This window comes from Salminus brasiliensis, chromosome 23 (genome assembly GCF_030463535.1).
Source record: "Salminus brasiliensis chromosome 23, fSalBra1.hap2, whole genome shotgun sequence".
NCBI lineage: Eukaryota > Metazoa > Chordata > Actinopteri > Characiformes > Bryconidae > Salminus > Salminus brasiliensis.
Window position 1 is genome coordinate 23,774,626 of NC_132900.1, and position 13,563 is coordinate 23,788,188.

At 41.5% G+C, this 13,563-nt stretch overlaps 1 protein-coding gene across 1 annotated transcript; it reads left to right on the plus strand.

Moving 5' to 3' along the window:
* Positions 1 to 472: 472 nt before the first annotated feature.
* On the plus strand, positions 473 to 12,023 carry LOC140546049 (teashirt homolog 1-like). The gene is made up of 2 exons (XM_072669169.1): positions 473 to 1,205; positions 6,835 to 12,023. Exons 1-2 carry the CDS (start codon positions 1,166 to 1,168, stop codon positions 10,212 to 10,214), a joined length of 3,420 nt encoding a protein of 1,139 aa, XP_072525270.1. The 5' UTR covers positions 473 to 1,165; the 3' UTR covers positions 10,215 to 12,023.
* The last annotated feature ends 1,540 nt before the right edge of the window (positions 12,024 to 13,563 follow it).

The window sequence follows — 13,563 nt, forward strand, 5'->3', positions numbered from 1 at the left end:
TAGTTTAGACATTGGCCTGTAGACACAAGCGTTGGTGTGGCGTGGGATGGTGGTATCATTTAATGGGGCCCAAAATCATTGGCAACGCCCCTGGAATAGACTGAGAGTTGAAGACTATATTTTAAAACTTTTACAGTGTATACACACACCACACCACTACACACATTTTAAATAAATCGGTTTTCCATGATACAGGCCCTTTAAAAGTAACACCATACGATACTCGATGCATTCACGTATCCTCGGAGAGGGTCTAAAACTAAAGCCCGGCCTTCCTGTGATTCGGATTTGCCGGTAGTGTCTGTCCACCTGCGTTGGGATTGGCTAGTAGTTTATCAGCGGACTGCTTATGAGTATGAACTACTAGCCAATCCTATTGCAGAAAGGGCAGGATCTGTCGGATATCGGGTGGAGATAAGTTCTGAAAACGGGTGAGATAAAAGAACCATAACAGCGCTGCGCTGAGAGCCAAACAAGAGTTCATAGGGGAGCGATCAGTCCGTGGCCGTCCGCCAGCATGAATGTGTCCGATTAGCTTTAATTTGTTAAAACACTAAAACACGTCCCCGTTCTCAAGCCTTCGAGACTTGGGAAAAGTCTAGAAATGTAAGTGAAAGCCGAGCTAGCCCGCTTTAGCAGAGCATACACGCCACATAGCCCCTGGAGCGCTGGCCGAAGCGTAGCCGAGCTTTCGTACCAGCGACCGTGCAGAGAGCCTGCAGCAGCCCGCTGACCAACTTCGGGTCAAATCTGTTTACGACTCATCCAGCGAAGGTCAACAATTTCTCTCCTGTTTTGAAACATTTTTCACCATAGGGATCCACTACGTCAACAACTGTAAAGTTTTTTTCCCCTTTTTTGGGAGGTCTTTATGTTTGTGTCGCCGGTTTCGTCTCCTCACACCGTGGCTGAAACAGAGGAGTCAAAGCGATTTTCCCCCAGAATGATGATCCTCCAGCGATCTCCACTAGATTCGCTTTTTATTTCTAACCTGTGTGTGTGTTAGCCACAAAATGGTTCCATTTGGTGTTATGTGCTAAAAGCCACGTTTGGATGAGCAGGAAAACTCGGGACAGTACCGGACACACTGAGCCGCCGCTGGACGCCTCAGGAGCTCCGTGTGCGGGACAGAGGAGCCGTTTCTTCGCCGCTGAGCAGGAGCAGCATGCCGAGGAGAAAACAGCAGGAGCCGCGGAGAGCTGCAGGTACATCCGGCCTTATGGAACTACACAACCCTTTCACGCACACACACACACACACACACACACACACACACACACACACATTTACGCACTTTGGAGCTCCATAGCCCACACACATTTACTTTTGCGTTTGGACGCTCAGTAAAGATTAAATGTATTTAAGCATTGATATATTTGATATATATTTATATGTTTGTGTCGACGGTGATGGCGGGGTTAAACTGATGGAGCTTTAATCTCAGTTATTATAGCATCAGCAACTGATCAGTTTTGATTGATCAGCTGCCACGTGGTTCGCTTTGATGTACCGCTCAAACAGCGGTAAGGTAAAAGTTTTACAGCAAAAATGACCCAGGTGTTAGGACTGTGTGTGCTTTAGGCGACTGTAGTATAAAAACCGGTTGTATAGATTACTATACTTTACTGCAGGATACTAGTAGTTGTGAATTAAAATGTGCAGACAGGTTTGTACATTTTAATTCACTACTGCTGTTTATTTGTTCTCTATAGATGACTTACAACTATACATGAAGTCTGACCAGGGGTGTCTATAACGTTTGCAGAGTTATACAGTATGATTTTTACATCCCCAGACTCACACCAAAAATCTCAAATTTAAAATGTAGATAATGATTTTTTGTTTCAAGTGTAAAAACGGCAATCAAACAAACAAAATACAAAACTACAAAAAATGGTAAACAAAATCGTATGTAGGTGTGTGGGTGTGATGGAGATTGCTCTGGTTTAAGTTGTGTGTGTGTGTGTTTTAGAGAATAATGACACCTGCTAAATCATAATCTCTCTTTCACACACACAAGCTTAGCTTTGATCTTTAAGCTGTATCTGTTTACTGTCAGTCAGAGTTAAATCACAGAGCTGCTGATATTATTATTATTAATATTATTATTAAAGTAACTTTCATGCTTCTGTGTTCTTTGGACAGCATAAAAAGAATCAGCCAGAACTGCATTATTCAGTAACTAACCTGCAGTCTTGATTACTTAAATTACTTTTTTAAGTAAATACATCACTTAATTAATCAATGACAATAACAACGACAAAAAATAATGATTAAAACGTAAAACAGAACTGAATAAAAAAGAACCACTGCTGTAACCTAGACAGACATTATAATAATAGATTGTATTATATTAATTATTAATTATTAATTATAATATAATTATTATAATTATTAATATTATTATATATAATCATATTAGAGTAGTTAGTATAAATGTTTATTAAAATATTAATAAAGTAATAAGTGTGTACAGACTGCAACACCCCCTACAGGCTGTTGCAGGACCACTGAGAGCTGCAGGTTCTCTGAGTTCTCAGGTGAAACAGGTGAAGGCCACTGCTGTGATCAGGGGTTTGTGGGTGTTGTTCTTGTTAGTGATGTACGAGGGGGAGCCTGGGCTGCTGCACCTGACCGTTAACTGCTAATAGGTTTTACACAGAGTGACATACTCCATGTCACAATAACACTCTAGAATAAAGGGTGTTATATATGCCGTTCTAGGAAAAACCTAGGTTAGAAAATCGGTTTAGAATTGTTAAGATCAAACTTTAAACTTGAGGTTCTTTAAAGAACTCCACCAAATCACAAATGGAGGTTTTTCTGTAGCAGCGTTACTTTTTCAATTTGTGTGTGTGAGATATATTCAGATGTAGACACTATGTGATGCTGTAAGTATTGAGATTATCTGCAGATAGGATAGGAGGACATTTCTGGGAGCATGTTTAGAGCATCTTTGTCGGTGCAGACGCCGTGGAACAGTTTTATAGTGGAACTGCTAGACTTTCCAGCTTCTGGAAAAAAAAGTAAATTTCACTCACAGCTGTGATGTATATTAGATTAATTTTTCATTCTGTAGCTCTGATTTGAATCATTCAGACAAAATAAATTTTCTGTTCCCCAGACACACATTGATTAATAAAATGATCAGTAATATAATATTACACTTACTTAGGAAGGTATATTATTATTATTATTATTATTATTATTGCTCTGTTAAGAGTTTCAGTGTGTTGTGGTATATAAACATTATCTGCACACTTTAGAAATAATTTCTTGTTATTTACTGAATTTAACACATGACTGTGTCGCTATAGAGGATGGGACTTACTTAGTCACTACACATTAATTGGAATCTGACCGGGGTGCACAAACCTCTGCATAAGACTGTATAACGCTGCTGGTTTCAAAATGAAGAACTAAGGTCCCTCTTTGGCTTGGTAACATACACTTCACACGCATGTACACATGTCACACACACACACACACACACACACACACACACAATAAAAACATATTCCACACACATTACAGACATGTCACACACATTACAAACATTTTGCATTCACCATACAAACCCTTCACACACACATTACACATACGTGTGCACATTATACACACATTACGCCCGCTTTGCATACACATTACAAACCCTACACACATACTTCACACACACTACATATACATTACAAACACACAAATTACACACATATTGTACACAGAGGGACTGAACACCACAACCTGCAGCCTCAGAAATAACCACACAGTGAAATCAGCCCCTCTCCCAGACTAAACCTGAGTTTTTTTGTGCCTGAGCCTGAGTCCAGGGTACAAAGAAACAGTAATTCCTGTGAAGAGCACAAAGCACTAGATTTGGTGTTTTGGTCATTTTATTCACTTTCAGAGTTTACTGTGTGGTTCTGTTCTGGGAATTTCTCTTCTGTTCTGTGTGTTTCTGTTCTGTCTGGTTCTTGTTTGAGTTTTGTGTGGTTCTTCAGGGTTCTGGTCCTCTTTATATCACTCTGAACTGAGCTAGTTTAACCAGCTTTTATCCAAGCAAACAAACAAGATGGGCTGGATAAGGGGGCTGAGTGTGTAGAGAGAGTGGGGTAGAGAGAGACCCCCAGCAGCAGCTGTATGTCTACTGTCTTTGCACTGACAGGTGTCCATTAACAATTACACCTACGCACACACACACACACACACACAAGCACATGCATAGCGTGTTAAAGCCCTGTGGGAGAGGAATTACATTTTACTCTGTGTATTTGGCAAAGCTAGAGGTTTCAAAGTTTTTTCGAAGAGAAGGAGGTATCTCTCTCTCTTTGTCTATCTAATAAACTGATACATGTATGCAAACCACTCACACTAAGATCATCTTTCTCTACTTAAACAATGTGTGTGTGTGTGTGCAGGAAGAGGTTTGTTGGGTTTAGAATGAGCTTTGAGGTGTGTTTTATGCTCTATATTCCAGAATTCCCTTTAATTTTGTCCCAGCATTTTCCAATTCCCTCCTTTGTTTCAAACCACTCTTGTACCTATGAAACCCCTTCTTTTCTAAACTCCACCCATTCCTTTCAGTGACTCTGGCTATTGGTCTAAATCACTTCACCTTGTTCAGTGGTGGTGAATGAACTGACCAGGTCAAACACCATTAGGTGTAGATGTGAAAGTTTGCTAAAGTGATGTGCGTTGTTGGTGCTGTTGTCATGGTGACCCTCAGTCATGCAAATCAGATCACACACTGATTCATTTACAGGATATGTGTGTGAGAGAGAGTTAAAAAGCTGTAGATCAGTAATGATGACCTCAACTGATGGGGTTACTGAAGGGTCAGTGCTCCCAGGCAGTGACCTCTTTTACTCTTGTTCTCTCACTCATACACACTCTGTTTTCCTGTAGACCTTCACACAGATCTAAGCATCACTATTGCAGTACTTTAGTTGAGATGTTTAGTGATGTGTGATGGCAGACTGTGGTCTATTGCTTTTAGATATTATAAAGGAAGACAAGTGTTACTCTTGCCTGTTTTAAACTTCAGACCTAACTTCAGACCTAATCCTTACCCTCCGGAGAATCAGCTTATCAGGGTCAGTCTTACAGGCTAACTCACTCTGCCTTTGTTTATCTGGTTTGCTTAGCTACGGTAATGCTAGTGCTTCTGGCACGAAGAGACAGGGGCGAGTGGGGGACCTGAACTCCTTCAGTGAGAGAGAGACAGAGAGAAAAAAAGGGAGGGGTATTTCCCTCTGCAGTGGTGTTGTAGATCACAGGGCTGCAGCTGCACTGATAGAATGGTTGTCACAGGGGGGCACTTGGGGGAGGGGGTGCTTCTGTCTTCTAAACAGACAGTTTTCAACACAAACTGGTCCAATAATAACTAAAAAGGTAGTTATTATGGGGAAAGGTTAGGTTTGGGTTAATGATGTTAGGATTAGGTTAGAGGATTAGGTTAGAGGGTTAGATTTAAGGTTTGGGTTAAAGCTGGGTTGTGTTTAGGCTTGGACTTTGGGTAGGGATAAGGTTAGGGTAAGTGTTATGGTTATGGTTAGATTTGGGTTAGGCTTAGGGTTAGGGTTAGGGTGTAGCATTACTTGGCTACAATGATTCAACAATCCACGATGGTTCTCATTAATATACTAAAACCTGTGTGTATGTATCAGTGTTTCTTTGATGGTGATGGAAAAGCTGCTAAATATGAGATTTAACTGCAGTGACTGATGCTATTAGCTTCTCTCTCTCACACAAACAGTCATTCTGGGAGGATTAACCCCCCCCCCACACACACACACACACACACACATATTCACACATACAGTGTGTTTAAGTTGACAAGGCAGGTTGTGTGACAGCTAATAGCTGATTGATGGGGTTTAAAACTCTCTCTGCGTCAGTGTGTGTGTGAGACAGAGAGAGCTTTTCCTGAATATCTCATAGTCAGTAGTGCTGTGAGGTTTGGCTGATTGAACAGAGAGGACTGCACTAAAAGTCTATGTATTGCCATTTAATGATTTTCTTTTGATGTGTGTGTGTGTGTGTGTGTGTGTGAACAAAAATACAATGTATGTTCTATATAGACCAATGCCAAAAGAACATCTGGTAAATCTGCTGATCTGGTAAAATTGTTGTTTGAATATTGAAAACATAAAGTAAACATAATAAAGATAGATCCGCATGGTTTTGTAAACAGTGCTGTTCTTAGAAAGGGGACTTCAAGGCTGCCATTAGCAGAGGTAACGCAGCTGCCTGCCGGTTCTCCTTCTAAGAATCTGTGCCAGCATGTGTATGCAAGGTATTATGTCCACTCAGATTACGATGTGACAGCTTAGCATGTGATTAAAAGTTGACAGCACATCTGTTTCATCAGGACAGACTGATACTGGCATCGAGGATGCCCATCTTACCGTGCAGGAGCTATATAAACCAAAGAACTCAGAGGGCTGTCTCACTCGCCTCAATGCTTCTGCTCTCCCTCTCTCTCTTTCTCTCGCACACACGCCACATGGTTGTTTGTTTTTTGTGCTTTAATTAATATTCAGTAAGCACCGGAGGCACTGACCGGGGATCAGGCACCACTGGGTTGATTAGTGATAAAAGCATTGTGTTTATTCTTTCTGTGTTTCTTTGTCTGAAGAATCGGGATATTAGTTCCTCCTGTGTTTGTGAACAGATTCCACACGCAGCAATATTCCCCAGCATTCTGGAATTAGTAAAGTCAGGCACATTTATTACATAATTTATTATGCATTATTAACTGTGTATTATTAGTTTATTAGTGTATTATTAATAGAGTGGGTGACTGATTTTCTCTTATTGTCTCTCTTTCTTTCTCAGCCTATGTGCCAAAGGTTGAGATTAAGGGAGTCACCTTTGATGAGGAGACTCTTCAAGATGATGGGCTCTCATTGGACAGCCAAGAGGCAGAGTACCTATGTAACGAGGAGGAGGAGGAAGATGAAGAAGACAGCGTAAAAGGCTTTTTTACCCCTCAAAACTCCCCCCTCAGCAATGGCACAAATCCAGATGCTGGCTATGCCTCCCCGCTCAGTGATGCAAGCGATCAAATTGCTGATCATAAGAGCACCTCTTCCAAAGAAGAAAAGGAAGAGGTGCCCAGCTGTATGGGCAATGGGGACGCCCTGCAGGACAGCTTGGCACAGATGAAAGCTGTCTATGCGAACCTGATTTCTGATGCCTCCTGGTCTAGATTTGCGGTGGATATTATTAAAACTAAGCCAGTGTCCTCCAGCAATGTCAAGAACCACACACCCAGCACCACACCTCCTGATGCCACTGACACCACCGACAATAGCAACCACAGTCAAAAGAGCTCTGCTGTCAACAGCCTTAATGGAATTGCAGGCAGCACCATCACCCTAGTCAACAGCTGTATCAGTAACAACAGCAACAGCAGTGCAAGTAATGGTGGTAGTATGTCTTATGATTGGCATCAGGCTGCTTTAGCCAAAACACTCCAACAAACCCCTTACCACTTATTGCCAGAACCCAATCTATTCAGCACAGTCCAACTATACCGGCAAAACAACAAGCTCTATGGCTCGGTTTTCACTGGTGCTAGCAAGTTCAGATGCAAAGACTGCAGTGCAGCATACGACACGCTAGTCGGGCTTACCGTGCACATGAACGAGACTGGCCATTATCGTGATAACAACAAGGACCAGGAGGAAGATGGAGGCAAGTGCTGGTCAAAGCCCCGCAAACGCTCCTTGATGGAAATGGAAAGCAAAGAGGATGCCCAGAAAGTGTTAAAGTGCATGTACTGTGGCCACTCCTTTGAGTCTTTACAGGACTTAAGCGTCCATATGATCAAGACTAAGCATTATCAGAAAGTGCCTCTCAAAGAACCAGTGCCAGCCCTGGCCACCAAGCTGGCGCCAGCAGCCAAAAAACGATCCCTTCAGGACACTTTAAATTCCCCGTGCTCCCCAGAGTCAAACACAGGTTCCAGTGGAGCTATGTCAGAGTTTGGAAAAGATGGTAAAGGAACTACAAACCCTTATGTGACACCCAACAATCGCTATGGATATCAGAATGGAGCCAGCTACACGTGGCAGTTTGAGGCACGCAAGTCGCAGATTCTGAAGTGCATGGAGTGTGGCAGCTCTCATGATACTCTGCAGCAGCTGACCGCCCACATGATGGTCACAGGCCACTTTCTTAAGGTCACAAACACAGCCTCCAAGAAGGGAAAGCACCTGGTGTTTGATCCAGTAATAGAAGAGAAGGTCCAGTCAATCCCATTACCACCAACGACAACCAGGTTGCCTGTACCCAGCCTTAAGTCTCTGTGTGTGTCTCCTGCACTGTCGGCTGACTCTGATGGTAAGAAGGAGACTGAGGAGACTAAGATTAAGTTTAGTGAACTTGTGGGGAAAAGGATCAAGGAGGAGAAAGAGACTAACGAGAAGGTGGACATGGACTTTGTGTCATACAAGTATCTCAGAGAAGAAGACATTGAGGAGAGTCCCAAAGGTGGGATGGACATCCTCAAGTCTTTAGAGAACACAGTGTCTAGTGCCATCAGCAAGGCCCAAACAGGAACACCGACATGGGGAGGGTACCCCAGCATCCATGCAGCTTATCAACTCCAAGGATCTATGAAATCCTCCTTACTTCCCCCAACTGTTCAAAGTGTACCTGTCCAGCCAGCCTTTAACAGTGGCCTCCGAACCCTAGTTGCTGACCCTGAAGCAGTAATATACCCTCCACACAGTCCTTCATTACCCTCAACCCTCAGGAACAATGTATCTGCAATGGAGGATCTGGTGGAGAAGGTTACAGGAAAGGTCTCAATAAAGAAAGAGAAGGAGGAATGGATGGTGAATGCTGAGCCGGCATGTGTATCCAAATCATTGTCACCAGTACTGATGGAGAAGAGCGATACTGGAGAAACAGTAAGGAGTCACAGTTCGAATAAGACGGATAGAGATGTTGTATTTAAAATAGAGCCTAAAGACACTTTAGTAGAAAGTCATAATGATACCAAAAATGGCATAGAATCATGCAGGTCACTCCTTACTAGTTGCAACAGTCTAGAAATCATCACTGATCATTCACCTGAGAGGCCTTTTCTCAGTCCCCTTAGTGCACTGCAGTCAGTCATGAATACCCACTTGAGCAAAGCCTCCAAACCGGTCAACCCTTCCTCTGATCGTCTTTCAGTGTCATGCAAGATCAGCAATAACGTGATGGACAAGCCTATGTACTATTCCTCTTCTAAGCAAAATGAGTCTCACAAGACCTATTTCTATGAGGACAATGATCAGCCTATGGATTTGAGAAAATCTAAAAGCAAGAGCAATGATGGCACTTACAGCAATACCAGCAGTCACCCAGTAGTTAGCCATAATGTTAATGGATCTAGGTCTTTTAACCAGGGCATACCTTTCATCCCTGCATCTTCCGTGCGAGAGAATGCACTGATGGACATCTCAGATATGGTAAAGAGCCTCACTGACCACCTCGCTCCGAAATCCTCCACTCCCTCATCCATTTCAGAGAAGTCGGATGCAGATGGCAGTGTGTTTGAGGATACGCTGGAAGACCTGTCCTCTTTGCAAAAGCGGAAAGGTCGTCAGTCTAACTGGAACCCTCTGCACCTGCTGATCCTCCAGGCCCAGTTTGCCTCAAGCTTGAGGGAGACTCCAGAGGGCCGCTATGCCATGACAGACCTGGATCCTCAGGAGCGTGTGCACATATGCAAATTTACCGGCCTCTCAATGACTACCATCTCCCACTGGCTGGCCAATGTGAAGTACCAGCTGAGGAGAACTGGTGGAACCAAGTTCCTGAAGAACATGGACACCAGCCAGCCTGTGTTTCTATGTGGGGACTGTGCCTCCCAGTTCAGGACTCCTTCATCTTACATTAGCCATCTGGAGACTCACCTGGGCTTCAGCCTCAAGGACCTGTCCAAGCTGTCGGTGCACCACCTTCTGGAGCAGCAGGCTGTCTCCAAGGTGATAATGGACAAAGTGCCATACGGCAGCCCCCTGCTGAACTTGACATCTCTCGATGAAGACCTTAGCCCTGGCTCTATCTACCAGTGCAGACTTTGCAATCGGACGTTTGTCAGCAAGCATGCAATCAAGCTACATTTAAGCAAAACTCATGGAAAGTCACCAGAAGACCACCTGATGTTTGTCACAACATTGGAGAAAATAGCAAAGAGCAACAATGAAGCCACTGAGTGATCAAGGACAGCTGGCTAAATCGCTTAACAGTCTCATTGCACTAAACTAGTTTCTGCACTGGGCCTGAACTGAGCCATCGATAATCAGTCTTAATTAACTTTTTGTTATTAAACTGCCTAACTGGACCATGTCTCTTTGATTTGTTTACATTTGTTTTTGACAAACTTTTTAAACTCCTTTTAAATGTATTTATATTATATTTGTGCATGTATCTTAGTGATGGAAAGCAAATTGTCATTCTTAAATGCTCTTAAAATGACTACTGGTTATATGATGAAAGTTTTAACTGCAAATGTTGGACAAAAGGAGTGTGAAAATGTTGCATTTAAGGTTAAAAGAGTGCTCTGAAGACTGAAATAGCTTCTTAAAGATGAACTCCAGTATACAGTTTTGTCCATCAGGTGTGATGACATTCTGTTAGATATTATTATTATTATTATTATTATTATTATTATTATTATATTTGATTAATAATGATAATACAAAAGTGCTTATGGATAAAAATGCAATGCTTTATTACTGATAAACAATCATAATCACAGCCTTTTATTTAGCCCACAGTTTAGAGACCAAGAAATGTTCCTCCAGTCAAATATGGTCAAAATATTAACACAATATTTAAAGACAATATTATATATTACCACAATAGACATGATTGCAGACAAAATGCATCAGTAGCGGCAGATTTTTAAAAACTACCATGCAAATACTCTCCCATAGTAAGTACAGTAATTTTTTTAGTGCTGCACTTCCATCCATTTAAACCTTAAATCCTTAAGCACTAACAATATCCTTGATGTACTTAGAAAAGCATATTGTGCATCACAATAACAATATTTGTCATGACCTGAGAAAATATTGTATATTGCCCACCTCTATCCACCAGTGCAGCCCTGCTTCAGTGAGTGAGCCGTAATATTTGACAGTAGACAGTAAGGCATAAGACAGTAGAGGCAGATTTTAAAACTCACAAGAGCACAATGATGTTACTGCCCTGGGGTTTGCTGTTAATGATTTAATGAATCAGGTTTGCAGCCAAAAAGGTGTTTTGATTTGACATTAAAATATTACTCATCACTTCATGCTGTACTGTACATAGACCACTTGACATTCAGATACTTGACTCTGGAGTGCATCTTTATTTATATTCTTACTCTGTTCAGTTCTGAATCCTTTTGTTTTGAATTTTTTTCCTGAAATTATATCTAGGAGTCGGCATTTGAGGGTCTCTGTGTGAGCTCGCTGTGTGTTTTTTACAATCTGATATCGTATAACTGCTAAAGGTTCACTCCTACTTGATGGTGAGCAGTAAAGTATGCAAAGTTGAGTTATTTTTCTTTAGTGTAAACATCACTTCCTAGTCTTGCAGGGTTGCAGATTCCTCTTTTGGTGTTATGTTGGAGAACAGTTGATTTCTTAATGATAGAACATAATCTTGTTGTTTTATGACAGCCCAGCATCCTTTATATTTTAAGATGTGGGATTGTTTAGCTTTTCTATTGTTATTTTCCATGTAAAAAGATTAAAAACAAAACTGTGTACAGAGATATATGCAGTAGAGCAACATCATTTTTTTCTAAAAGCTTCTATGAGCTGGTTTACAGAAACCTGTGCTGTAAACCTGCATCCAGTTCGATGCATGAAGTTGTGATTGAGGTTGAGCACAATGGCTAAATATTTTTCATGTTTTGTAAAAAGGGAAAAGGTCTTTTTAGCAGTGATTACTTTTTTCCCTCAGTTGTTAAATAAACCCAAAGCTGTAAAAGTGTGTACACTGTTGGTTACTCACCCTAGGTTTTACTGCATTTAATATAACTTTTTCTGCAGCTAATATCACTCTGCAGTGCTAAACTAAAGACACTACATTCATACACCAGATACGTCTTGGATGATTGATTACATCTCAGAACAGAGCAAAACTTTGTAAGTCCTGTTGATGAGCCATAACTATTTAAAAATTTACATGAATACAGAATAATACAATTAGAATATTGTAAAAAGGTTCAATATTGAAGACACCTGGTGCCACACTCTAGTCAAGTCAATTCAAGGGTTTTTATTGTAATTTCAACTATATACAGAGTACACAGTAAAACAAAACAACGTTCCTCCAGGACCATGGTGCAACATAAACACAGTGCATATAGAACACACTGTAAAGAGGATTTAAGAATAGCTAATTAACAGCTAGTTAACTCAAAACACCTGCAAAGGCCTTTAAATGGTCTCTCAGTCTAGTTCTGTTGGCTACACAATCATAGGAAAGACTGCTGACTTGACAGTTGTCCAAAAGACAACCATTGACACCTTGCACAAGGAGGGCAAGGCACAAAAGGTCATTGCTAAAGAGGCTGGCTGTTCACAGAGCTCTGTGTCCAAGCACATTAATAGAGAGGCAAAGGGAAGGAAAAGATGTGGTAGAAAAAAGTGTACAAGCATTAGGGATAACCGCACCATGGAGAGGATTGTGAAACAAAACCCATTCAAAATTGTTGGGGGAGATTCACAAAGAGTGGACTGCAGCTGGAGTCAGTGCTTCAAGAACCACCACGCACAGACATATGGAAGACATGGGTTTCAGCTGTCGCATTCCTTGTGTCAAGCCACTCTTTAACAAGAGACAGCGTCAGAAGCGTCTCGCCTGGGCTAAAGACTGGACTGCTGCTGACTGGTCCAAAGTTATGTTCTCTGATGAAAGTAAATTTTGCATTTCCTTTGGAAATCAAGGTTCCAAAGTCTGGAGGAAGAGAGGAGATGCACAGAATCCACGTTGCTTGAGGTCCAGTGTAAAGTTTCCACAGTCAGTGATGGTTTGGGGTGCCATGTCATCTGCTGGTGTTGGTCCACTGTGTTTTCTGAGGTCCAAGGTCAACACAGCCGTCTACCAGGACTACCAGGCCACTATCAGAGCAACCTGGGCTCTCATAACACCTGAGCAGTGCCACAGACTGATCGACTCCATGCCACGCCGCATTGCTGCAGTAATTCAGGCTAAAAGAGCCCCAACTAAGTATTGAGTGCTGTACATGTTCATACTTTTCATGTTCATACTTTTCATTTGGCCAACATTTCTAAAAATCCTTTTTTTGTATTGGTCTTAAGTAATATTCTAATTTTCTGAGATACTGAATTTGGGGTTTCATTAGTTGTCAGTTATAACCATCACAATTAAAAGAAATAAACATTTGAAATATATCAGTCTGTGTGTAATGAATGAATATAAAAAAAGTTTCACTTTTTGAATGGAAATACTGAAATAGATAAACTTTTTTTTATGATATTCTAATTTTATGACCAGCACCTGTACATACTTGGTGTACTTCCAGTTGCCCAAATTGCTGCAGTGCAG

Excerpts from the sequence above, each read along its gene's own strand:
- LOC140546049 (XM_072669169.1), top strand. The coding sequence starts at position 1,166 with ATGCCGAGGAGAAAACAGCAGGAGCCGCGGAGAGCTGCAG. Across the intron at positions 1,206-6,834 it reads GGAGCCGCGGAGAGCTGCAG|CCTATGTGCCAAAGGTTGAG; the intron begins GTACATCCGGCC and ends TTTCTTTCTCAG.